The 27081-nt window shown below is 46.0% G+C and overlaps 1 protein-coding gene and 1 long non-coding RNA gene across 6 annotated transcripts in view; one reads left to right on the top strand and one right to left on the bottom strand.

The window, feature by feature from the left end:
* The window catches only part of EIF3L (eukaryotic translation initiation factor 3 subunit L), a 27843-nt gene extending 6741 nt beyond the window's left edge, over window positions 1–21102 (top strand). For 2 of the 5 annotated variants that reach the window (XM_077914580.1, XM_077914582.1), the window contains exons 4-13: window positions 46–125; window positions 1907–1968; window positions 5290–5359; window positions 5978–6051; window positions 11563–11734; window positions 13778–13932; window positions 14643–14813; window positions 15861–16358; window positions 19886–19966; window positions 20889–21102. In XM_077914580.1, the coding sequence (XP_077770706.1) occupies window positions 46–125; window positions 1907–1968; window positions 5290–5359; window positions 5978–6051; window positions 11563–11734; window positions 13778–13932; window positions 14643–14813; window positions 15861–16358; window positions 19886–19966; window positions 20889–20927 (1402 nt within the window). In that variant the 3' untranslated portion in view covers window positions 20928–21102. The remainder of the gene's footprint in view (window positions 1–45; window positions 126–1906; window positions 1969–5289; window positions 5360–5977; window positions 6052–11562; window positions 11735–13777; window positions 13933–14642; window positions 14814–15860; window positions 16359–19885; window positions 19967–20888) is intronic. The other 3 variants (XM_077914581.1, XM_077914584.1, XM_077914583.1) reach the window with 3 other exon arrangements.
* LOC144323749 (uncharacterized) lies at window positions 11252–27081 on the bottom strand. Its single transcript, XR_013389117.1, has 2 exons — window positions 26536–27081; window positions 11252–14320 (listed from the first exon to the last, which is right to left on the bottom strand). It is a non-coding gene; the product is annotated as an uncharacterized LOC144323749 (long non-coding RNA).

Raw genomic sequence — 27081 nt, 5'->3', positions numbered from 1 at the left:
TCCTTCATGTTTTGGAGTTCTAGAGTTTTTCTGCTTTGTTTTCAGCTGGACCAAGTTGACTGAAAGGTTCTTCAAGAATACACCTTGGCCTGAGGCTGAAGCCATAGCTCCACAGGTTGGCAACGGTAGGTATGAGTTCCTTGTGTTCTGTATGCTGGATGGGATTCTGTAACTGAGGGGTCCTGAGGAAGCTCAAGACAAGCTGTTTTGCTCGCTGTTTAGTCTTCCCAGGGCTTGGTACGTACTTGTTTATTTCTTTTTTTTTTTTTTTTTAATTTTTTTTTATTATTTATTTATGGTAGTCACACAGAGAGAGAGGGAGAGAGAGGCAGAGACATAGGCAGAGAGAGAAGCAGGCTCCATGCACCAGGAGCCCGACGTGGGATTTGATCCTGGGTCTCCAGGATCGCGCCCTGGGCCAAAGACAGGCGCTAAATTGCTGCGCCACCCAGGGATCCCTATTTCTTTTTTACATAGACCAAATGCCGTTTTCTTCCCTTTTAGTTTATTTTTAATTTATTTTATTTATTTTTTTAAGATTTTATTTACTTATTCATGAGAGACACAGAGAGAGAGAGGCAGAGACACAGGCAGAGGGAGAAGCAGGCTCCATGCGGGAGCCCGACGTGGGACTTGATCCCTGGTCTCCAGGATCACACCCTGGGCTGCAGGCGGTGCTAAACTGCTGCACCACCGGAGCTGCCCTGTTTTCTTCCCTTTTTAAAGTTTATTATATTTTTGGAGAGTATTCTTCATTTCAGGATTCCCAAGATCACTCCCAGGTTTGATGATTTGCTAGGACACCTCCCAGGACTCTGGGTATAGCTGTACCTATAGGTATGAAGGTTTACAGCAAAAGGATACAAAGCAAAATCAGCAAAGGGAAAGGGCACGCACAGTGGAATCCAAAGGAAACCAGGTACATGTTACAAATCGTCCTTTCCTGTGACTTTACATGGGATGTGCTTAATTCCTCACGCAAGGAATTGTGACATGTGTGAAAACTTGTCTGTCAGAGAAGCCTATAACACACTTGGTGTCTCAAGTATTTTACTGGGTGCTGGTCATATGGGCACAACCTCTGCCTAGCAGGTGCCAAAATTCCAGACTCCCAGAAGGAAGGCAGGAGTTCAGCATAAACCATAGAGTTGCACAGTTTAGCCTCAGCAGATTGCCCTTGTCAGTGTGCTGGGCCCCCTCCTGAAATCTAGGTTTCCACATGCCAGCCAAGGACCGACTTTACTAGCCAGAGGATAGAAGTCTCAGACCTCCTTTGTTAATTCTTTTCTGTATAGTACCCAAAATACCCAAAGAACTTCTTTTTCTACCCTCCTCCTTTTTAGTGGTTGTATCATATCAGTAGGATAAATTCTTTAAAGTAGAATTTGAGTCAAAAATACCCATGTATTTGCACTTTGGATAATGTTGCATTGCCATCTTTGAAGGTATTACTATTTATTTATGTGTTTATTAAGCAACTGGATGACAAAAATCTCTAAATGGTGAAGGGAAATGGGTCTGGATGAGATTAAGATGAGGTTGAAAGATAAACCGAGAGAGGAGTTTTCTTGTTGCGTGTATTCTTAGGGTGTAAGTATAGAATTTAGAAGTTATTTTGTCTCTTAAATCATGTTTATGCCTCTGTTCCCTTCAAAGGGCTTGGGATGCCTGGGTGGCTCAGCAGTTGGGCATGTGCCTTTGGCTCCGGGAGTGACCCTGGGGTTAGGATCAGGTCCCACATCGGGCTCCTTGCTGGGAGCCTGCTTCTCCCTCTGTATCTGTGCTTTTCTCTCTGAGCCTATCATGAATAAATAAAATCTTTTTAAAGGGGGGGGGCGGCCTAAAACTGCCTGAAGACTAGTCGTTTTGTGGATTGCTAAAAGCAGCTCTTTGCCATCTCTTTCAGATGCCGTCTTCCTGATTTTGTACAAAGAATTATACTACAGGCACATATATGCCAAAGTCAGTGTGAGTATCTGAATGTTGTTGGTTCTAAGCCATTTTTGCCTTTAGAACACAATCATTAGGTTCTATTGGTTCAATGTCCAAGAGTGGTTGGCATGTTTTCTGAGGGTTCTTTTAAGAAATGACAGAGGGAATTATTGAATCCAGCAAGCTGGGTGTCTGTCTTAAACAAACTAGCATGGCAGAGCTTGTCTGTCCTTAATTTTCTCCATCCCTGCAGTTCCTGGCTCAGCACTCATTACATTGATTTGGTTGCAGGATTCCTTCCATCTTGGGCAAGCCCAGGTGGCTCAGCGGTTTAGCGCCGCCTTCAGCCCAGGGTGTGATCCTGGAGACCCGGGATCGAGTCCCACATCAGGCTCCCTGCATGGAGCCTGCTTCTCCCTCTGCCTGTGTCTCTGCCTCTCTCTCTCTCTCTGTATCTCTCATGAATAAATAAATAAAATATGTAAAAAAAAAAAAAGGATTCCTTCCATCTTAATGGTGTGTTCCCAAACACTTTCTGTTGCCTCTGCTTGTGATGCCCTTGCAATTTACCTTCAATGCTACCAGCCTTCTGCTCTCTGAAACACACATGAAACTATGGCTGTGTGCCAGGTATAATGTTAGGCACTTGGCAACCATTTATAGTCTAATCCTCAAAGTAATCCTGCAAAGCAGGCAAACTGAGGTGCAGAGAGGTTGCTTTTTCTTAAATTCATGTAAGGAGTAAGTGGCAAAACTATTTGAACCCAGGCCTGGGTTGCTATGATGCCAGTGTTCTTTATATCATACTCTCCCAACTTTGGGCACTTGTGTGATTCTTCTGTCATTTCTGAATTTTAGAATGCCTGAATCTCTTAAAGTAACCATTTGTACTATTTATATACACAATGACTGAAAATCTCTATCTTTAGCCCGTCTCTTCAAATCCATACTTGTATATCCAGCTGCCTACTCCACATCTCCACTTAGCTGTATAAAAGAGCTGTATAGCTCTTTTTTATTTTTTTAAGTTTTACTTATTTCTTAGAATGAGCAGACAGAGGGACAGAGGGACAGATAGACTTCCTCTACCAAGGAGGGAGCCCAATGTTGGGTTCCATTCCAGGACACTCAGATCATGAGCTGAGCCAAAGTCAGACGCATAACCGACTGAACCACTCAGGCACCCCATTTCAAGTTTAACATACCTGAAACTAAAGTCTTATTTTCCTTTTAAACTTTTTTCATGTCAGTCAACTCAATAAATAACTACTATTCAGCCAAGTGGCTTGGACTAAAAACCTTGGCCTCATTCTTGACTTTTCTCTCACTTGACTTCCAACCTTGCAGCAAATCTTGTTTAGCTCTATCTTCAACATACTTCTTGAAACTACCCCGCTTCTCACCACCACCGCTATTACTACCCTACTAGTTTAAGGCATTATCATCTCTTGCCTGAACTGTGTAGCTGCTTACCTGGGGTCAGTTTCCACTCTTCTGAGTTTATTCTTAGCCTAAAACCACATGATTCCTTTGAAAGAGTCTCATCAAGTCACGACCGCCCTCATCGTACCATGACTTCCCATCTCGCACTTAGAATAAAATCCAGGTCTTAGTCATAGTCCTGCTTGACCTGGTCCCTGACTCCCTTGCCGGTTTCATTTCCTGCAACTTTCCCTCCTTTCTTGGGCTCCTGGCCATACTCTGGTGTTTCAGAGAGCACATGTCACTAGCTAACATTGTATTGTTTACTTGGTTTTTGTTTGCTACCCTTACTAGAGGGTAAAACTCTACCAGTGCATGGACTTTATGTTGTCACTGCTATAATCTGGTGCCTAATTCTTGATAGTGACAGGTTACTTGTTGGAGCATGAGGGTATCTGTGTAAATGAAGGAACTTGGCATCATGATCTTTTCTTAGAGTGTTTCCACTTTCTCACACTCAGCTTTCATCCCCCTGAGGACCACTTGACCTGGCTAGAGCTCCTACCTTGCCACAGTAGACACTGTCAGTGGTAGCTGGAGGAGTTCCTGTTGTCGGAGTAATGCAGGGGGCCACATTTTCTGGCATCCTGGTGAGATCTCTGACTAGCTTATCTGATAGAAAGTAAAGATTCCTTTCTATCATTGATACTCTAGCTCAGGTGCCTTGTGGGCTAGGTTGAGGATCTAGCTAACCTGTATAACGTAGCTTCTTTGGGAAGGCCATGGCATCAGAACCCGTAGTACAGCTGGTGTTACCACCTCTGATCTTCCCTTTGGAAGATTCAGCAGAAGTTTATTGACTCTATGGTCTCTCTTTGTCAGGTACTGGACAGGGTACTCTGATATATAACATATTTTTGAAACACCCCACCCCCCACCCTGGGGAGGGGGCAGTTCATTGAAAGAGCCTTTACTATATTGGGCACTTTAACTTCATAGTCTCATGCTACAGAGAAATGGAATACCTTGTCCGAAGCTCACAGTTAATAAGCATTGGAACTAAAATTCCAAGGCCGTGTTCTTTCTAAGTTCATTACAGATAGTGTTGTGTTCCCCAGCTTAGAAATCTGGAGTGGTTCTCAGTTGCCAGCAACATCAAGTCTAGATTCTGGGCAATCAGCAGCCTTCTGTGTGAAGGCCAGATGGTTTTTTGGCTTTGAGGCCATAATGGTCTCTGTTGAATCTATTCAGCTTTGCCTTTGTAGCAGCCATAAACATTGAGTACACATGGCTATATTCCAGTTGAGCAAAACAGGTGGATTTGCCGAACCTCCCTGGCCTTGATTCCTGTTGGGACTGAAAGACCTCTATTGTAGTCCGGTGTAGCCTAGTGTAGCATTACTTGCTCTTCTTCACTATCCTTTAAGCACTGTGGTTTTACTTCTTTGCTTTTGTCTGTACTTCCATCTTTTTGCTTCAAGTCTGTGTACTTGTTCTGAAACAGTCAGTTGAGGTTGTTATAAGGCCTGATCATTGTGGTCAGGTGTCCTTTTGAAATGCTCTAGTACTTAGTCTTCTCTCTGAGTTTAGCGCTCTTTGTATACTAAGAAGGTAAGAGTAGGCATTGGTTCTCATGTGTGTTAAGCTGTCATGGCAGATCATGAGTAAAACACATTTAAATTAAATATCCGGGGATCCCTGGGTGGCGCAGCGGTTTGGCGCCTGCCTTTGGCCCAGGGCGCGATCCTGGAAACCTGGGATCGAGTCCCACATTGGGCTCCCGGTGCATGGAGCCTGCTTCTCCCTCTGCCTGTGTCTCTGCCTCTCTCTCTCTCTGTGAGACTATCATAAATAAATAAAAATTTATAAAAAAAAATAAATAAAAATAAAAAAATAAATTAAATATCCGTCCTGATGTTTCTGTTCTCTTTACAGGGGGGCCCCTCCTTGGAGCAGAGGTTTGAATCCTACTACAACTACTGCAATCTCTTCAACTACATTCTTAGTAAGTTTTTTTCTTTTTTTAAAGATTTTACTTATTCATGAAAGACACAGAGGCAGAGACATAGGCAGAGGGAGAAGCAGGCTGTATGTAGGAAGCCTGATGTAGAACTCGATCCTGGGACTCCAGGATCACACCCTGGGCCAAAGGCAGACACTAAACCGCTGAACCACCCAGGCGTCCCCATTCTTAGTAAGTCTGACGTTTGGCCAAGGATGTGAGGCTATGATGAGGCCTAGTGTTGGCCTCCAGCTCTTTTTAGCAGTATTTTAATATAGGAATGGGAAGGGAAATATCTTGTGATTCAGAGTTGTCTTAAGAGAATAATGACAGGGATCCCTGGGTGGCGCAGCGGTTTGGCGCCTGCCTTTGGCCCAGGGCGCGATCCTGGAGACCCGGGATCGAATCCCACGTCAGGCTCCCGGTGCATGGAGCCTGCTTCTCTCTCTGCCTCTCTCTCTCTCTCTCTCTCTCTCTCTCTCTCTCTCTGTGTGACTATCATAAATAAATAAAAATTTAAAAAAAAAAAAAAAGAGAATAATGACAAAATGCATTCTGTAGGCTTACTGAGTGAGCATAGTCATTGCTTTGACTCTGACTTTTCTGTGATCTCCCACACAGATGCTGATGGTCCTGCTCCCCTTGAACTACCTAACCAGTGGCTTTGGGATATCATTGATGAGTTCATCTATCAGGTATCTGGCCAGCCTTGGTCTAATTTGAAATAACTAGTCCAACAAAGGAGCAGCTGTTAACATTGTTTGCGTTGTTAAAAACATACTTGGGATAAAAATGTCTCCTCACTGTGGGAAATATCCCATAGTGGTGGTCTTTGAAGTCATGGTTTTCTGAAGAGTCAGGCTTAAGACCTCTGGATGTGAGCTTGGAAGTCAGCAGAGTTGAACTGACTTTGACTAAGCTCTTAACCTGATCTTGAGAGTTGATCTGATTGGAAAAATAAAGGCTTCAGAAGCCTCAGTCAGGTGGAGTCAGGTAGAAGCAAGTTGGTGCTAGTTTGGGGGCTGCCACTGGTAACACTGGCTTGTTATTTAAGCTCTCCAATTTATATTTTCCTCTCCTACAAAACAGAAATGTTCTGTATCTTGATTGTAGTGGTTACTTGAGTATATACTAGGTCAGAATAAAGAAGACTATTATAATCAAAACAGAAATGTTAGCTACCTTGGATGCTGTTGTTGAGGTTCTACTAAGAACTGTGTCGGATGTAAAGTACAGGTGGCTGTGTAGCCTAGGGATATAATTTTCAAGTCTTGCTGTTCACTAACCTGGGACCTCGAGCAAATTACTTAACCACACTGTGCCTCAGTTTCTCTAATATAGGGATTATTGGGAACATTACTGGAAATGACATGTAAACTGCTTAGTTCAGCAGTGCCTGGATGGCTCAGTTTGTTAAGTGTCCAATTCTTGATCTTAGCTCACATCTTAATCTCAGGATCATGAGTTCAAGCTTTGCATTGGACTCCACACTGGATGTGGAGCCTACCTAAAAAATAAACAAATAGAGTAAAAAGATAAAGGTGCTTAGTACAGTGCCTACCATAGAATAATCAAGAAATATTGCCTTATTTTTACGCTGATAAATATTATCATTCTTTACCACCTTCTTTTAGCTCAAAAAAAAAAATCTTTTTTTAAGATTTTATTTGTTTGACAGAACTAGAGAGCACAAGCAGGGGGAGCAGCATGCCAAGGGAAAGGGAGAAGCAGGCTGGCTCCCTGCCGAACAGGGAGCCCAATTCAAACGGAGCCCAATTCAGGGCTCCATCCCAGGACTCTGGGATCATGACCTGAGCTGAAAGTAGATAGATGCTCAACCTGCTGAACCACCCAGGCATCCCAAGGTTTATTTATTTTAGAGGGGGAGAGAGAGAGAGAGCAGTGGGGGAGAGGGAGAGGGAGCAGACTTCCCTCAGAGTGGAGCAGACACAGAGCTTGATCCTGGGACCCCAAGATAGGGATCAAGCTGAAATCAAGATTTGGCGGCTCAACCGACAGAGAACCCAGGCATCTCTCAGATTGATTCTTCAGAAATAGAATGTAGACTTAAAAACAATAACTGAGGGGCGCCTGGATTCTCAGTCAGTTGAGCAGCTGACTCTTAATTTTGGCTCAGGTCCTTATCTTGGGGTCCCGAGATTGAGCCCATGTCCACTCCATTCTCAGAGGGGAGGCTTCTCTCTCCCCTCTTAGGTGCAGGTGTGTGTGCGCATGCACTCTCCCCCTCCTCCCTCCCGCTCCCCCTTCCTCCCCCAATAAAAACATAAAATCTTAAAAAAAAAAAAAAGAATGATTGGATTTGGAAAAATACTTGTTTTCCATGAGTTTTATGGGGATGATATAACTCACTGGATATTTCAGAAGAAATCATTATTTGAGTTGCGGGGACCAAAGAGGCTTACAGAGTACAGGTAAGTTGTGATTGGTACACTGGGCGAGCCCTCCAAGGGCCCTTTGAGAGAGAGGCTTCCTGCTCAAGATAAGGCTTCAGTCCCTTTGTGCAGAGAAGACCACAAACCATGCTGGCCTTTGTCTTCTGGCTCCTAGGCTTGTGTTAGCCCCTTTGGCATAATTTTAGAAGGTTGGCAGTTCCTGTCGACTCAGACTCACAGCGAGTCAAAGGAGGATCATCTGTGTTGAGATTCTTCATCCTTCATAAGATTATCATAATCCCTTCGGTTTAGCTGGTATTCTCTTGTTAAGGAACTTAACATGCTCTCACTCATAACAAAGACCTGGCCAGTGCAGGCCAGGTAGCTGTCACATGGGCTAAGTGGCTTTTCCCCACCGCTCTGCTTTCATTTTTATCAGTTCAGGTATTAACATGAATGTGTCGTTACTGTTTGAAAACTGTCTATAAGTGTCTTCCTTGACTTTTCAGAGGCATAGGTTACTGTCTGAAAAGATAGGCACCACGTTCACACTTTTTAGGCATTTATATAAATGTGTATGTATAAAATACACCATTTAAAAATGGTATATTGTGTAATTTGTTTTGATTTGAAACACTTAACATGTCTGCATAGAGATGGCTTTGTTCTTTTCTGCCGTGTACGCGATATGGATATACCACCCTTTTTGTGATGAACGTGAGGGTGTTCAGTTTCCACTACTATAAATAGTCAGTGATATCCTTGTATGTGTCACATATAGGTCTATCTTGACATCACCAAATGTAGAATTGTTGGTTGAAGGATTTTTGCTTTTAAGGTTTTTTTTGTTTTTGAGAGAGCGAGCGCGCACACACATAAGCCCAAGGGAGGAGACAGGCAGGGGCAGAGGGAAAGAGTGAATCCCAGCAGGCTCCATGCCCATCGTAGAGCCAATGCAGGACTCAGTCTCACAACCCTGAGATGATGACCTGAAGCCAAAATCAGGAGTCAGATGCTTAGCTGACTGAGCCACCCAGGTGCCTTACTTTTTAAGTTTTTTAAAATCAGCTTTATAGAGTCAAAACTTAATTACAGGGCAGTCCGGGTGGCTCAGCAGTTTAGTGCTGCCTTTAGCCCAGGGTGTGATCCTGGAGAACTGGGATCGAGTCCCATGTCGGGCTCCCTGCATGGAGCCTGCTTCTCCCTCTGCCTATGTCTATGCCTCTCTCTCTCTGTGTCTCTCGTGAATAAATAAAGTCTTTAAAAAATAAAGCAAACTTGATTACAGTGAAATACCGGTTTTAAATGTACTGTTGATGAGACTTAACAAATATGTACACCACTATAGTCAACATACAGAACATAATCACTTTGGATTTTAATAAATAGTAGTATCTTGTTAACGGTTTTTATCAAATTACACAACTAACAGCAGCATTTGAGAATTTTTCTCTGCTGTGGATGTAATTGGTCTAATTTTTGTTTGTTGGGAAAGAAATGGTAATCTCATTTTAATTTGCATTTCCCTCCTAACAGTAAGAGATCAGGCATTTTCCCTGTTATTTGACCAACTTGGTTTTCTTTGAAGTGATCCTTTGTCCATTTTTCTATTGGATTAGCTTAATGAATTTTGAGAATTTGTTCTATATCCTGGTTACTCTTGTGTTATAAATTTGGAAACCTTTTCTTGTGTTCTTAGAGGAAAGTGGTAATTTGGAGTTGAAGAGCATTCCTGGGTCATCTAAGGCCTATATTCTAGGTTTCTAAACCTGGTGTACGGGATGCCTGGGTGGCTCAGTGGTTGAGCGATTGACTTCGACTCAGGGCGATTGACTTCGGCTCAGATTCCGGGTCTGGGAATTGAGTCCCACATTGGGCTCCCTTCGAGGAGCTTGCTTCTTCCTCTGCCTATATTATATCTCTGTCTCTCTTTGTGTGTCTCTCATGAACAAATAAATAAATCTTTAAAAATAAATACATAATAAATAAACCTGGTGTACACCAGAATCGACCCAAGAGCTCTTTTTTTTCCTTTAAGATTTTATTTATGTATTCTTGAGAGACACAGAGAGGCAGAGACATAGAGGGAGAAGCAAGCTCCCCAGAGGGAGCCTGATGCGGGACTCGATCCCAGGACCCCAGGATCATGCCCTGAGCTGAAGGCAGATGCTCAACCACTGAGCCACCCAGGTGCCCCTACTCAAGAGGTTTTAAAAACTGGTTGAGGGCAGCCTAGGTGACTCAGTGGTTTAGTGCCATCTTCAGCCCAGGGCGTGATCCTGGAGACCTGGGATCGAGTTCCACGTCGGGCTCCCTGCATGGAGTCTGCTGCTCTTCTGTCTGTGTCTTTGCCTCTCTTTCTCTCTGTGTGTCTCATGAATAAATAAAATCCTTAAAAAAAAAAAAAAAAAAAAACTCGTTGAGATGGGGATCCCTGGGTGGCCCAGCGGTTTAGCGCCTGCCTTTGGCCCAGGGCGTGATCCTGGAGTCCCGGGATCAAGTCCGGCATCAGGCTACCTACATGGAGCCTGCTTCTCCCTCTGCTTGTGTCTTTCCCTCTCTCTGTGTGTGTCTCATGAATAAATAAATAAAATCTTTATAACTAGCTAACTAACTAACACTGATTGAGTGGGTAGGTCTCTGTTCTCTGAGTGACTGATGGAGAACCACTGCCTTAAAAAATGCATGTGATGTGGGCCCGAGATGTACCTTCCACTTGACGAAGCTCTGTGGTTGGTACAGCGGTAACTCAGACTGGGTTCCTGTCCCCAGTGAATGGATGGTCAACTCCAGTAGGCAAGACATGCACATACAGACCTACCCTGTCTCTACCATGTCATTATTCGTAATCCTGACTCAGGCACAGCCCAGCCATGTAGAGGAAGATCAGGGGGTTTTTGTTCATTTTTTAAATATTTTACTTATCCATGAGAGACACAGAGAGAGAGAGAGAGAGAGAGGCAGAGAAACAGGCAGAGGGAGAAGCAGGCTCCATGCAGAGAGCCCAGTGTGGGACTCGATCCTGGGACTGCGAGGTCACACCCAGAGCTGAAGGCAGACACTCAACCTGCTGAGCCACCCAGGCGTCCTGAGGAAGATGAGTTATAAGCCACTCCATTCTGACAGCCAGGCTAACTGCATTGTGAAGCTTAGAGACATTACATGGCTCCAGGCTGTGTTGGACCTCCAATTTTTTTTTTTTTTTAAGATTTTATTTATTCATGAGAGACACAAAGAGAGAGACATACAGGCAGAGGAGGAAGCAGGCTCCCTGTGGGGAGCCCAGTGCGGGACTCCATCCCAGGACCCTGGGATCATGACCTCAGCCAAAGGGAGATGCTCAACCACTGAGCCACCCAGGTGCCCTTGACCCCAAATTGAGTATGTTTTTCACAGACTACCTTTCTTTCATCTTAGAGATTTTTACTTAGCTGTGGAGAAATGACAGAATTCAGTATTGAATAAAATTAAGGTTTTTTTTTAAGATTTTATTTATTTGAGAGAGAGAGATTAAGACACCATTAAGTGGGGAGGAGAGAGAGAAGCAGGCTCCCCTTAGGAGGGAGCCCGATGTGGGCTCAATCCCAGGACTCACCCCCCACCCACCCCCCGATCATGACCTGAGCCGAAGGCAGACACCTAACCTACTGAGCCACTCAGGCTTCCCACAAATTGAGTTTAATCAGAGATATTTTGCAGAAACAAGTAGTGTACAGACCAGTTTAGCATGAGATGCAGTGCGCGTGCCGCCCAGCACCACCCCACACTTCCTGTCGTGTACCACTGCTGCCTCTCTCCCTTCTTCCTCAACAGTTTCAGTCATTCAGCCAGTACCGCTGTAAGACTGCCAAGAAGTCAGAGGAAGAGATTGACTTCCTTCGCTCCAATCCCAAAATCTGGAATGTTCACAGTGTCCTCAATGTCCTCCACTCCCTGGTCGACAAATCCAACATTAACCGGCAATTGGAGGTGTACACAAGTGGTGGTGAGTGCTGCTTGCCATCTGTCCAGTGGAATAGAGGCCACATGCAGCCCAGGGGAGTCACCATGGCTTAGGCTGTGGGCTGCTTCTCTTTGGTGTTGGGTGTGAACAGTAGCCAAGTGCTGATGTTGAGGAATGTTGGGCTTGGCATTCTGTGGGTTGACAGACCAGCACTCAGGAGGTCTGATTTGCCGACGCTTCTACTGTGTCTCCAGGACCTTTATGTAGCCAAGCACTTCTCACGCTTTTTGGTGTCAGAACTGCTGTACAGTCTTTAAAGAGTGAGAATCACAGCATTTATCTATATACATTTTCTTTTTCCCTGTGAGAAGAGTGCCATTTTTGGAAATCTCTTTAGTGCCTGGCTCTGTAAAGAAGCTGGATTCTCAGTGTACTTCCATATTCAGCAATTACAGTATGTGGTACAATATATAAGGGATATCTGGCCTCACTCAGACCTGGAGTTGGGAAAGCGAGGAGTATCTTAACAGCTTTTTCAGGTGGTTCTGATGTTCTTTGTTACCACATCCAAACTTGACAGTGGGAGTTTTGTATTTGTGAATTGCAGTGAGGAATTTGGAACCTTAGCAATGAACTTTTACTTTGTTATGTTAAGGTGTATTGGTCTCTCCTGCAGCTTGAAAGGATCTTTTTATGCTGCACAATTTTGTAAAATACTGGTATATTGAGTTATAAAGATTTTCTTTTTTTTTAAGATTTTATTTATTTATTCATGAGAGACACACAAAGTGAGGCAGAAACCTAGGCAGAGGGAGAAGCAGGCTCCCTGCAGGGAGCTCGATACAGAACTCAACCCCAGCACCCTGGGATCACAACCTGAGCCAAAGGCAGACGCTCAACCACTGAGCCACCCACGTGCCCTAGCTGACATATTTTATTATACAACCTAAAAAAAAAAAAAATACTTTGGTCATCAGCTTCATCAAATAAATCTATGTTTGGAAGCTATTGGACTCAGGGTAGCAGATAAACGTTTTTAAAACTATGATTTTTTACTAAGCAGGGTCAGTCCTGGTTAGTACTTGGATGGGAAACTATGATTTTTGCTTAAAAGCTCACATTTTCGGGATCCCTGGGTGGCGCAGCGGTTTGGCGCCTGCCTTTGGCCCAGGGCGCGATCCTGGAGACCCAGGATCGAATCCCATGTCGGGCTCCCGGTGCATGGAGCCTGCTTCTCCCTCTGCCTGTGTCTCTGCCTCTCTCTCTCTGTGTGACTATCATAAAAAAACAAAAACAAAACAAAAAAAAAAACTCACATTTTCATTGGCAGTGGCACTGTCAGTTCTTACTGAAATGTAACAGGCTCACCTCATTCATTTATAAGAAAATGTCTGCCAGATACTCTAAGTAACCATAATTTGTCAGTCATTCTTTTAAGTAAAAATGGTTTTCGTGAAAAAAAGTGGCTGGCTCTTTTACTGCGTGAGGGAAAGAATACAGTAATTGCTAATGCAGTTTGGTACCACTGCCTGGTTTATGCTAAGTTATGAGTCATTTGTACCCACTGTTGTTTTTGCACCATCAGTGCAAATCTCACTCTAGTGAGAAAGACAAATAGGATCTTAGTGTTATTAGGAAAATAGCTTTGACCCCATGAACTTATTGAAAGTAGTTGCCTTGATGAGTAACTGCTCCTGATAAAAGGGGCCATCTCAATATTCTCAGGTGTCTTGGGACCAAGAAAATAACCAAAAACCACAACAGCCACTCCCCTCACGCAACTCCTGTTGGTAAATTTAAAATTAGTATAAGGCCAGGGACACCTGGCCAGTCAGTAAGTAGAGCATGTGATCTTGATCTTGGGGTCATGAGTTCGAGCCCCACATTAGGTATAGAGATTACTTTAAAAAGATTAGTTTAAGGTCAGGCATGTTGCCTCTGGGTGTTCCTTTGAAGGCAGTTATTCCCTGTTGCAGGAAGCTTTAGAGGCCAGTAGTAGGTGAAGAGTTGATTAATATTCAAGGCTCAGGTTTCCCTTCCTTCACCTGCCCCTGCTGAAATGTTCACCATGTCTATTTCTCTCAGGTGACCCCGAGAGTGTGGCTGGCGAGTATGGACGGCACTCCCTTTACAAGATGCTTGGGTATTTCAGCCTGGTGGGGCTTCTGCGTCTGCACTCCCTTTTAGGGGATTACTACCAGGCCATCAAGGTGCTGGAGAATATTGAACTGAATAAGAAGGTGATTACTTGTTTCCCCCTACCCTGCTACCCAGAGCCAGAGACTCTGCTTTGAGAGAATCTATAAGGACAAGTTTCAGGGAGCAAAAAGAAGATTCTTCCCCAGGCCATTTGAAAATTGAGACTTGCATGTGGACAAGGTGCTTTCTCTTTGTTGCTTAGTAATACTTGAAATGTTCAGCGGTCTTTCTATTTTCAAAACAATGATAACGCAGATTTTTATTACTCCAGTTTCACTATTTAAGGAATTTGTGAAAGACTTAGTTCTAGGATAGTATAATGATGATTAGCTGTGGTGGGTTTTTCTTAGCCACAGAGAAACTGGTATTTTCTGGACACGTGTGTATGTATCATTCAGTCTTGTTGATCTGTTTCTTTATTGGGTTTACCTGGAAAATCAAGGAGTAGAAAGCAAGGAAGAATACATAACTGAGATGTGGAGGGATATGGAGCTGAAAGAAATGTTAAGGTCACCTGATCCAGTCCCTTTTTATTATATCTAACAAGATGGAGTTCTCAGGTCATATGATTTAGTAAATGGTATAATCTGTATTCAGAGCCTCTAACTCCAGAACCAGGGCTTCCCCTGGGTAGTTCAGGGCTTCTACAGGGGGCTTCTACTTCAGCTGACACTGGACCCTGCCAACTTCCAGACTCTCTCTGGGATGTATTGATTTGGGGACTTACGGATGCTTCTGCCTCCTTCCACAGAGTATGTATTCTCGTGTGCCTGAGTGTCAGGTCACCACATACTACTATGTCGGTTTTGCATATTTGATGATGCGTCGCTACCAGGATGCCATCCGGGTATTTGCCAATATCCTCCTCTACATCCAAAGGACCAAGAGCATGTTCCAAAGGACTACATACAAGTATGAGATGGTAAGGAAGCCTTTGACCAGCTTGATGTCTTGGTACCTATGCCAACAGTTTTTGGTAAATGCTATCCAAAATTTTGCCTTTTATATGTCCTTTCAGTAGGATGATTTCTTAATGGCTGGTCTACTCTTAGTTTCTTTTGTTGTGCCTATTATTTCAGACCATGAACTCCTTGACGATAAGGACAGTATCTTTTGTTTTACTTTTGTCCCCCAGCAGTGCCTACATTTATTCAGCAACAATTTGCTGAGTGTTCACTGGGCTGTGGGTGTTTTAAAGTGAGTTAGTTGGGGTACAACCCTCAAGCAGTTTGCCATGGAGGAGGGAGGGTCCAAGACATGCATAGAATTGGAAGGTATCTAGGCAGAGCAAAGGTGCTGAAACTTGTAGTACAGTGATGTAGCAGCACAATGAACTACTTTGTTGGAGGGCCGTAGATTAGTCAAATTGGGGTTTTGGTTCTGGGTAACCTTCACTACCCAGACTACCCAGCTGAAGTATTTAATCTTTATAGGCATTATGGTGCCATCAGAGTTTCTGGGTGACTTGGTCATAATGATGTGGGAGGATTGATGTGCCAGTCAAGTGTGGTGGGCCAGGGAGAGTGAGAAGAAGGCTCTACTAAAGAATCCAGGAGCCAGGGTAGCCTGGGTGGCTCAGTGGTTTAGCGCCATCTTCAGCCAGGGCATGATCTTGGAGACCCAAGATTGAATCCCATGTGGGGCTCCCTGCATGGAGCCTGCTTCTCCCTCTGCCTGTGTCTCTGCCTTTCTCTCTCTCTGTCTCATGAATAAATAAACAAAATCTTAAAAAAAAAAAAAAAGGAATCTAGGAGCCAGTTCCAGAGACTCTGGAAGTGGGCCAGAAGTTCAGTAGATCTAGAGGGCAGATTAGGAGAGACTTCGGGAAAGTTAACTGACCGAGGTAAACTAGGGAGAAATCAGAGGTCTGAGCGTAGTGTACTTGGGAGGGTGGTGGAGCCACGTTGGATGTGGGACCTCAGAAAGTCTATCTCATTTGACCCCGCACCAATTTCTCTTGCATCCCCAGATTAACAAGCAAAATGAGCAGATGCACGCGCTGCTGGCCATCGCCCTCACCATGTACCCCATGCGAATCGATGAGAGCATTCACTTGCAGCTGCGGGAGAAATATGGGGATAAGATGCTACGCATGCAGAAGGGTGACCCACAGGTCTATGAGGAACTTTTCAGTTACTCGTGCCCCAAATTCCTGTCACCTGTGGTGCCCAACTATGATAATGTGCACCCCAACTACCACAAGGAGCCCTTCCTGCAGCAGCTGAAGGTGTTTTCTGATGAAGTGCAGCAGCAGGCCCAGCTCTCCACCATCCGTAGCTTCCTCAAGCTGTACACTACCATGCCTGTGGCCAAGCTGGCCGGCTTCCTGGACCTCACAGAGCAGGAGTTCAGGATCCAGCTCCTTGTCTTCAAGCATAAGATGAAGAACCTAGTGTGGACCAGTGGCATCTCTGCCCTTGACGGTGAATTTCAGTCGGCATCCGAAGTTGACTTCTACATTGATAAGGTATGGCTGCCCCCTGGCCTCATCCTCTGGGGCCCTCTGTCTATCCATTCAGTAGGCAGTGTTTACCAGGTGCCTGCTATTCTGAGCATTTGGGTGGGACTTAGCAGTGAACAAAATCAGCAAAGATTTCTGCCCTCGCACCCATATTCTAATGTTAAAAAACAGGCATTATCGTGAAGCAGACCATGTGGTAGGTATCAATGCAAAATGAACACACCTTTTTAAAAATTTTTTTTTTAATTTTTTTTTTTAATTTTTTTTTATTTATGATAGTTACAGAGAGAGAGAGAGGCAGAGACACAGGCAGAGGGAGAAGCAGGCTCCATGCACCGGGAGCCCGATGTGGGATTCGATCCCGGGTCTCCAGAATCGCGCCCTGGGCCAAAGGCAGGCGCCAAACCGCTGCGCCACCCAGGGATCCCTCTTTTTAAAAATTTTTAAAGAAAAAAGTTTCATTTGGGCACAAGTTAAGATGGCTGCTTGGAAATACACAGTCTTCACAAAGAGGAGAGTGCTCCAGAGAAGGAACAGTTGGGCAAGAGTATATACGTTTTTGTTTTTGTTTTTGTTTTTGTTTTTGTTGTACATAAAGAGTTATAAGTCGTGATGAAAGACTTTCCAGAAAGGCTGTAAGACTGGAGTCTAATGGGAATCAGCAAGGGTTTTTTTCTTTATGTTTGGAATGCTGCTTTTTGTTTTTGTTTTTTAATGAAGCAGCTGTACAGTGTGTACTTGGGACAGGAACAGAACCCATGCTTTGAGGTTTTGCCAAGACATTTTGACCCTGGGTAAATGTTTTACGAGGAGCAGGGCCCACAGTGAAAAGTTGAAAATTTCCTTTATTTTCTCATAGGTAGAAATTGCCAAGTGCTATGCATTTATGGGTAATGGTGCTAGAAGATAGAGGTTGCATTATTACATAAGGTGCTCCAGGTAGCCTTTGTCCAGGAAGTTAAATTGTAGCTAAGACTTGAAGGAGGTGAAGAAATTAGCCAAACAAGTATGTGGGGGAGCAGCATTCCAAGGAGAGGGAGCGGTAAAGGCAAAGGCCCTGGGGTAGGAGTGAATCCAGTATTTTTGAGGGACAGCTTCAGTGTGGCTGCAGTGGCCTGTGAGAGGGTATTGTGGCAGAAGAGAAGATTGGAGAAGAAAGCAGGAGAGGATGGTACAGATTTTTGGAAGTAACTCAGCAAGTCGGAGTTATTCTCCTGACTTGTCCCCACCCTAGATTAGTTAGCACCTAGATTAGTGCTGCCTGGTTTTGAACTTGGTGTAATGGACTGACATAGCATGTGCTCTTTCTTTGTGACTGGCTTCTTTTGCTCAGTGTTACATTTGAGAGCATCGCCATGCACAACAGTCCATCAGTGCTCACTGCTGCAGTAGTTGGCTGCGATTTTCCCATTCTAATGCTGATGGACGTTTGAGTGGTGTAGGTTATTACAAAAAGTACATGTGGTTTTAGAGACTGGCTGTCAGTGGTCCACTTAAGGGTTTTTTTGTGTGTGTGATAATTTTATAGATGCTTAACGAATGCAGAAGTTATAGATTTTATTTATTTATTTATTCATGAGAGACACAGAGAGAGGGAGAAGCAGGCTCCACGCAAGGAGCCCAATGTGGGACTCGAACCCAGGAATCCGGGATCACACCCTGACCCAAAGGCAGGCGCTCAACCACTGAGCCACCCAGGTGTCCCCGCCCCCCACATCAACTATTTATTTATTTGTTTATTTATTTTTATGATAGTCACAGAGAGAGAGAGAGAGAGGCAGAGACATAGGCAGAGGGAGAAGCAGGCTCCATGCACCGGGAGCCCGATGTGGGATTCATCCCGGGTCTCCAGGATCGCGCCCTGGGCCAAAGGCAGACGCCAAACCGCTGCGCCACCCAGGGATCCCTCACATCAACTATTTAAAGTCCTATTCGAATTTATTCTTGGTGCCTGACATATATTCTTTGGCAGTATTGGTAACCTGCTCCATCCTCCTATCATCACTTTGTGACCCAGCTGGACTAGCCCCAATTATCTAGATGGTCTTTTTTTTTTTTTTTTTTTTTTTTTTTAATTTATTTACTCATGAGAGACACAGAGAGAGAGAGGCAAAGACACAGGCAGAGGAAGAAGCAGGCTCCATGCAGGGAACCCGATGTGGGACTTGATCCTGGGACTCCAAAATCACACCTTTAGCCAAAGGCAGATACTCAACCGCCGAACCACCAAGGCGTCCCATAGATTGTCTTTTTTTTTTTTTTTAAGATTTCATTTATTTATTTATTTTTAAAGATTTTATTTATTTATTCATGAGAGAGGGAGGCAGGCAGGCAGGCAGGCAGGCAGAGGGAGAATCCGGCTCCATGCAGGGAGCTTGATGCAGAACTCCAGGATCACAGCCCGGGCCGAAGGGACGCGCTAAACTGCTGAGCCACTCAGGGATCCCCAATTTTATTTATTTTTGAGAGTGAGCAGGAGCAGGGCTGGGACAGAGGGAGAGGGAGAAGTGGGCTCACTACCAAGTCCAGGACCCTCGGGATCATGACCTGAGCCAAAGGGAGATGCCTAACCGACTCAGGTGCTCCTGGATGGGCTTTACTAAAATACTTCTCCTGGGATGCCTGGCTGGTGCCGTTGGTAGAACATGTGATTCTTGATCTTAGGGTCGTGAATTCAAGCTTCATGTTGGGTGTAAAGTTTACTTCTAAATAAATAAAACACTTCTCCTAAGAATTAGTAACTTGGGGGATCCCTGGATGGTTCAGCAGTTTAGTGCCTGCCTTTGGCCCAGGGCATGATCCTGGAGACCTGGGATCGAGTCCCACGTCGGGCTCCCTGCATGGAGCCTGCTTCTTCCTCTGCCTGTGTCTCTGCCTCTCTCTCTGTGTGTGTCTCTCATGAATAAATAAATAAAATCTTTAAAAATAAATAAATAAATATTTTATTTTTTTAAAGTATGTTCTTCCCCCCCCCCCACATCCCCCCCACCCCCCCTTTGAACTCGTGACCCCGAGAACAAGAGCATGTCACACACTCTGTTGACTGAGCCAGTCAGGCATCCCCGCTTTCAGTCTTTCTGGCTTTTCTTTTTTTATCCTTGACTTGAAAAAAATCCCATCAAATAGATGCAGAAAGTTCTTGGGTCTTAACTTAGATTACATAGGAATTTACAAGTAAAATGGTATTCAACCACATTTGGGCTAAAAACAAAATTTAGAATCTGGACTCACAACCTTACACTCATAAAATATTGTATGAGATTAAAATGCTGTCTTGAAGAATGTGTTTATTGCTGAAAGCTTCCTGTTCATTGAAAAAGACTTGCAAATAAAAATAAATGAATTAACAAAATTAAAATCAACCATCTAGAAAGAGCTGCTATCAACTGGTAATGCTCTTCCATTGAGTTTTTTTCCTGTTTGCTTTTGTAAACCACTGTAGGGGTTTATCTAGCACTTAGCAGCATGGTTACTTGAAAGTCCTTTAAGTGGCTGTACCTCACTGCTCCTCTCTGACTCTGCTTTTCCCACAGGACATGATCCACATTGCAGACACCAAGGTCGCCAGGCGCTATGGGGATTTCTTCATCCGGCAGATTCACAAATTTGAGGAGGTGAGCAGTCACAGTGTTTGTGGGCTGGAGGCAGAGGTTAGGAACTAGGTGGGGGAGTTTTGAAATTTTTTATTTTTCATTTCTAGAAGGCCCCAAGTTGGCCGTTTAAAGTTTCTGAGACTGGCTGGCTGCTTGGGGTTTGGGGAATGGGGTTGGGCCTGTTATAGCAGTTGCTGTGTCAGCCTTCTCTAGAGCATCTCTTTCCAAGATCTCTCTCTGCGGGTGGCCAGTTCTCCCCTCCCTCCTTGGTATTTCCTAATATGGGTGGATTCACTGCCTGCTCTTACCCATCCCTCCCCATTTGGCAGTTACTCTCTGACTTAAGACAGGTCTGGCCAGTTCCTGAAGGCAGAGGACAGGAAGCTGTGTTTTGACAGACTTGGTGCATTTCACTTCTTGCCCTAGGAGAGGTCTTGTGGGTCAGGCCAGACACTACAAGGATGCAGGGTGTGTGCGTGCTAGTCTCTTTGTGGCCATAGCTGGAGCCACTTTGTCCTGGTGTCTTGAGTTCTCCAGCAGAGGTCGCTACTATGCTCTTCTGGTCCATGCCATGAGGCTCTTCCTGCAGGATGATGCAGGCCTGGCAAGTTTAGCCACTCTGAGCCCTGTGTCTATAAAATGGCCAGAGCAATATAGGGTGTGTGTGTGTGTGTGTGTGTCTGTGTCTGTGTGTGTGTGTGGCGTGTGAAGGGCAGGTAGGAGAATAGTCTGTATGAATTGTGCAGGGCCACAGGAGTATCAGGAGTGGAGCACCTAATTGGGGCTTTATACACACAAAGTGGACACCCATACCTGTATCAGACACCCCTCCCTGACTTCAGGGGGTCAGCCCAGGGGTCTGTCCTGGTTGGTGATCATGCACACTAGAGGGAAAGGGTTGGTGAAATAACTATATCTAACTTGGCTTTTCTTTTTCTTTTAGCTCAATCGAACTCTGAAGAAGATGGGACAGAGACCCTGAGGACATTCACACTCTTGTTAGGAACTCATTTTAGGGTCTTTGTAGGTGGGGCCTATTTTTGTCTCCATGAAGCCTTTGCCTAGATCAGCCATCAGCAATTCAGCTGAGTTGAAGTTTATTTGGATTAAGGACTATTTGGATTTTAAATAAGTCTCAGTAAAAGATCTTCTTTGGAGCCAGATTTGTCATCTCATCATTGTTGGGGGGAATCTGGTTGAGGGTGACAATATGTGATTTCCTCTAACACTTTTCTCCTGATCATCAGTTGTTGGTATTTCGATTGCATTTGCAGTTTGCAGGACATTCTCACCTTCAGTATCTTATTTGCACCTCACAAGAAACCTGTGGGCAGTAAGTGACCTACCATGATTTGCATGCATGTTAACGGAAGTGCTGGGTCTTGGGCAAAAGCTTGGACCACCTCCTGCTGCCATGAACTGTGCTAAGAGGAAGCCGGGTACGCTGCTGACCCCTCACAGCGCAGGAGTGGCAGTACAATCCCCACTTCACAGATGAGGAAGTGCACTCAGGTTGTAAAGTGACTTGCTCGATGTCCTGTAGTTCTCAAAAAGCCAAGACTTGGCTCCCAACGACCACTTTTTTCTACTGTCTTCTGCCTATGTCTTTAATACTTCACGCTGGAAACCGTGACTTATGTTATGTGCAGCCTCTCCCACCCTCAGTGAGTTTGATACAGCTGCTTCTCAGCACCTTCATGGCCAGTCACAACTGAGTTGTGTCTGTTTTTCTCACTCCTGCCATTCCTTCCTTAAATGCATAGTGGGGCTCTGCCATCTTGGGGACTTCCCTGGGAAGAGCCACTTCAAAACCTAGCAGCCTACACTATTTACTGTCAGAGCCAATTTCTAATCTTCTAACAAAGCACAGACAACACAGATGTATGATTGTTGAAAACTTCACTGAAGCTGATTGCCTCAGGCATCTCACTGGACCTATTCATTAATGGTCAAATGTTCTTGTTACTACAGAAATTTTGTATTAGGAGTAAGTCCTCAGGGAGGTCTCATTAAGTTTATGCATTGTCTCATTTATTCTGGAGCCAGGTAGACTTGGTATCCTGATTTTATTGATGAGGAAATTGAGGCTTGGGATAATCACATAGTTTGTCCAAGATCAAGGTAGTAGGTAGTGAAAACCTCCTTTTGCTTTAGAAAGTCCTACCCTAAGACTGGCAGGAAGAGACGAAGTGGCAATAAGCCCATAAAAATCTGTGTGGTCTATAAGCCTTAAAGTGAAGGTGCATTTTCTGGAACTTTGCAGGACATGGCTGGTGAGGCTGCTTGGTGTGTCCTTGTGACAGGGTTGCTAGGAATTCTTGAGCTAGACTTTGGCTCACCTGATGTATGATTGCTTCTGTTTGAGTTTTTGGATTATGAGTGAGCTTAAGAATGTGGAAAGAGGGCAGCCCAGGTGGCTCAGCAATTTAGTGCGGCCTTCAGCCCAGGGCCTGATCCTGGAGACCCGGGATCGAGTCCCACGTTGGGCTCACTGCATGGAACCTGCTCCTCCCTCTGCCTGTGTCTCTGCCTCTCTCTCTCTCTCTCTCTCTCTCTCCCCCCCCCCCTCCCTGTGTCTCTCATGAATAAATAAATAATCTAAAAAATAATGTGGAAAGAGCCACTGACACCTGTATTAGAGTCTGAATTGTGTCACTAATACACCCTGTGGCCCCTCTGAGCTGGTAGCCTTGTCTGAAAATGGAGCTCCCTCTTCAGGATGTGAGGTGGGGTGGATGTGGAAGTGCCATGTTACCCACTGATGCGCAGTGTCCTTGCGAGGTCTTAATGCCTGCTCCCCAGCAGAGCTGGGCCTGCTACAGGCGCTATCATGGGGACTTAGATGGGAGGCATTTCCTGGAGCTGGGCTGAATGGCTTCCTCCTTAATCTGGGTGGTAGCCCTAGACCTACCACCCCAAGGTGGGCACCAGTGCAGCTCTCAGGGTAGAAGGCCCTCCTTGCAAGTCAAGGGTAGGAGTTAGCATTTTGAATAAGATAGTTAGGAAAGACCACACTGATAGGTGTCATTTGGGCAGAGACCTGAAAGGGGCAAGGAGGCAGACGTTGAGCTACCCGGGAGAAGTAGGAATTTCCAGGAAGAGGAAATTGCAGGTGCACAGGTCATGAGGCCAGAGCATGTTTTGTGTGTTGAGAGAATGTAGGGAAATGGCCAGTGGAAGCCGAGTGAGCTAGGGTGTGAGATAGGGAGAGGCCAGATGTGGAGTGAAACTCCCAGTCATCTATAGGCTGCAAGTTCTGTGACTAAATCTGAGTGAGGGATCCTTGGGTGGCGCAGCAGTTTGGCGCCTGCCTTTGGCCCAGGGCGCAATCCTGGAGATCTGGGATCGAGTCCCACGTCGGGCTCCCGGTGCATGGAGCCTGCTTCTCCCTCTGCCTGTGCCTCTGCCTCTCTCTCTCTCTCTGTGTGTGACTATCATAAATAAATAAAAATTTAAAAAAATAAAAAAATAAATCTGAGTGAGATAGGTTTTCACCAGGCAGGTTACAGAACTTGGCTAAGAGCTGGAGTGGAGTCAGGATTTGAACCCAGGTCAGCCCAGTTTTACAGTCTGCTGCCTCTGAGATAACCATCCTGCAGTTTTGCTTCACTCCCCAAAGGGAAAAAAACAAAAGCATTAATATGTAATATGTAATAAGTCCGAACATTCACAGAGCTTTTGGTAGCTTTCCAAACACTTACTCATCTGTTACCTTGCTGGATCCTGACAAGTGGCAGAGTCAGGATCCTGCCACGCATTTTGATTGCCAGACCAGTGCCAACCAGACCTTACCCATGTGGCACCTGTCTGTGGTTCCCTGGCCTCCTAAAGAACGGCTTATCCAGCACCGTCTCTTCGGCTGTTCCCCCAGTGAGTCCTCAAGTTCGGCTAGGATGGCTCAGGAATTCAGACCCACCTGAGCAGCCACCTGGAGTTAGCTTGTTGGAATTCAGCTCCAGAGTCTCATAGCTCATGACAGTCTCTTGTCTCCATCATTAAAACTATGCCAGGTCAAGGTGTGTTGTGTCTGACACAGCCTCTCAGCACTCTTCTTGCTGTGCCAGGAGACAGGCCATTTCAGCTCAAGGTCACACAGACCCAGTGTGTGAGCGCCTGGCTTGGGGCCACTTCCCAGCAGCTCAGTCCAGGCCCAGCAGCAGCGCCGGGCAGCCAGCAGCCCTCAGGAGGGGGCAGGCACAGCTGAACTCTGCCTGGTACGGCTCGAGGAATGCAGGGCATTCAGCAGCTGCAGCCAACTTGCAGGGGTTTTATCCCAGCTTGCCCAGAATGGAAGCGACAGGGTTATAATCCTCCCATACATACAGGCAGTGCAAGTTTTGTTAGGGAATGGGGACCATGGGGACCATGGGGACCACGGAGTGGTACCCGTTACCAAAGTGCTGCACTGACAAGACAAAGCGGCACAGCCAAGTGTGTGGGCTTGGGCTCAGTCAGATCTGGGTTTGAGTCCCAACTCCATATATGAGCTGTAGAATCACAGCCAAATTATTTAGCTTCTCACCGTCTCACGCACCTGCCTCAGGACTGCTCTGTTGAAGTTGTACGAAGTACTTAGCACCTGGCCATAGTTTGTTGAGGGAACGAAGGCCATTATTAGCTAGCCATGACCTTGGAAGTCAAAGTACTAGATGGCACTACACAGGCAGAAAGGTCCTGTGTAGATCAGCATGGCTAAGGCAGCCCCCGTGGCCCAGCGGTTTAGTGCCCACCTTTGGCCCAGGGCGTGATCCTGGAGACCCAGGATCGAGTCCTGCATCAGGCTCCCTGCATGGAGTGCTTCTCCCTCTGCCTGTGTCTCTGCCCCTCTCTCTCTCTCTCTCTCTCTCTCTCTCTCTCTCTCTCTCTGCCTCTCTGCCTCTCATGAATAAATAAAGTCTTAAAAAAAAAAAAAAAAGATCAGCATGGCTAGTTCAGGGAGGAACAGGGACTTCGAGCCTTCAGATTCAGCCAGGGGCTTTCTCCACAACCTGTTCCTTGGTGCCCCAAAGGCAGGTCTGTGTGGAGACACTGAAGACCAGTTCAAAGGAAGGCTAAGGCACTTGTCTGGAATAGCCTGGCCACAGAGGAGCTGGGTCTCTGCAGTGGAAGCAGCGGCATGGGGGCAAGTGGGATAATTCAAGAGAGGTTTGGGAAGGTCATAGAGTACAGGACTTGGTAGGAGGGGGAGCGGGGGACAGATGCCGAGTCCTCTGGCTTTTGCAGCTGGGGAGATAGTAGACTCTCAGATGGGGGTAGGTGGAGCAGGTTTGGGACAGGAGGCGTGTGCAGATGGGTAGAGAACTGGGTTTGGACATGAGTTCAAGGGTCCTGTGGGGCACCCAGGTGGAGATGCCCAGGATGTAAGAATTTGGGCAGAGGCAATACACAACTGGGGCTGGAAGCTTGATCTTCAGACCCCGAGGCTGGAGCTGGTTCCTCGGTACATAGACCAGCCTCTGGTGGCCTTGGCTTCCTTTGCACGGTGTCTCTCTGGCTTTTTCATACACTGGGTCGGTTGCAAACCCAAGATGGGGCTTCTCCCCTGAGTCGGGCTTTGACCTTGGGTGGCTACTGATCAGCTCCTCCTCTGCAAAATGAGGTAGTGAGACCAGCTGCTCCAAGGGTGCAGCATCCTGGGTAACCTAGGAGTCCCATGAACACTAGAGGAAAGAGGTGGCACTTAGGAGCAGTGGCCTTTGCAATAAAGAGAATTAGCTGAAGGGTGCCTGGGTGGCTCAGGTCATTAACCCTGGGGGTCCTGGGATGTGGTCCCAGTCAGGCATCCTGCTTAGCAAGGCCTCTGCCCCTCCCTCTGCTCGTGCTCCCTCTCCCCTCCCCTCTCAAATAAATAAATAAAATCTTTAAAAATTGAGCTGAATGAATGATGAGTGCCTGAGGGAGTGAAAGGATTGAATGAAACAATATAAGTGTATGAATAAGTGATAGAGTGTGCCTTAAATCTTTTCTAGAACGGAGAGGCGTAAAATGAATAAATGCACTATCCTGCAAGCTTCAGCCAGTGCAAGCGGTGGCTGTGACTGTGCCGGCTTCTACCAGTGGCCATTAGTCCCCACCCCTGGCCCGCCCAGCAGCCTGGAGATGGGTTGGACTGAGCCTTTGCTCCGGGTCAGGTGTGGGGGGTAGGGCATCAGGAAGAGGCTGCAGGGGAGGGGCACCCTGAAGCTCCAAAGCCTGACCAGCAATTTCCTGATGTTTTCCGGGAGTGCAGAGGCTCTGGGAAGCTGCAAATCATCCTTGTTTCCTGTGGCTCACATTCCTGTCAAGCTGGTAGCTAAAAATCCCAGCTTTCCTTATTTCTGGCCCCACCCTGTCCCAGCCGCTCATCAAGATCAAGGTACCTCCCTTCTGCCCTCACCCCCACTACCCTGTGTTCCCCTGAGGCCAGTGACCGCGATGGTGGGCTCCTCTCCTGGTTAGGAAGCGGCAGGGAGCCTGGGCCCCAGGCCTGACATGCCCTCTTGCAAGCGGGCACGTTTCTGGCACGATGTTGAACTTCTCTGAGCCTCAGCTTCCTCCTCAGACAAGTGGAGAGAGTAATTGCCCCCAGCCCCGGGCCCTCTTAGCCTTACCATACAAAGCTGCAGCATGTGCTAGAGTGTTACATCCGTCTTGTGCTGTGTCACCTGGAGGTGAGGCATCCCCTCTCTAACCTCTGTTGTATTTAGAGGAAGAAGCAGCTCCCTCTCAGAGCTTCCACAGAAAAGTCTCACTTTCTGTTTCAGACAGGAAGAGCTGCCTTGCTCACAGTTCCGTGTAGATAGGTAAATGGGAGACAAGTAGTCCTTTTCTAGTGTCTGACAGCCTGGTCGGGTGGTCTGGCCTGTGGCTAACCTAAATCTCTTCAGCCTGATAGCCCCTTCCTTGTCGCTTTTTCCTCAGAGGAGAGGTGACCTCCCAGTGTCAGAAAGGCTCTGAAACCATTTTCCGCTCTGCCTGCTTTTCATCTGCAGAGCTGGCCAGGGAGTTTATATAAAGAGGTGTTGTTGGGAGAGCTCCAGCATTCCTGATCTCCACCATAACCCCTGGCCATCCCTGAGGAGTCAAAGCGCAAGCAGGGCGGGCTCTGCAGACTCGACTCTGAGGCCTTCCAGTCTCCCTCCTTCTCCTTCCTGTCG

Source organism: Canis aureus, chromosome 11, assembly GCF_053574225.1.
Source record: "Canis aureus isolate CA01 chromosome 11, VMU_Caureus_v.1.0, whole genome shotgun sequence".
NCBI classification, from domain to species: domain Eukaryota; kingdom Metazoa; phylum Chordata; class Mammalia; order Carnivora; family Canidae; genus Canis; species Canis aureus.
Note: the sequence above shows the minus strand (reverse complement) of the source record. Positions and strands in the feature narration are given on the sequence as shown.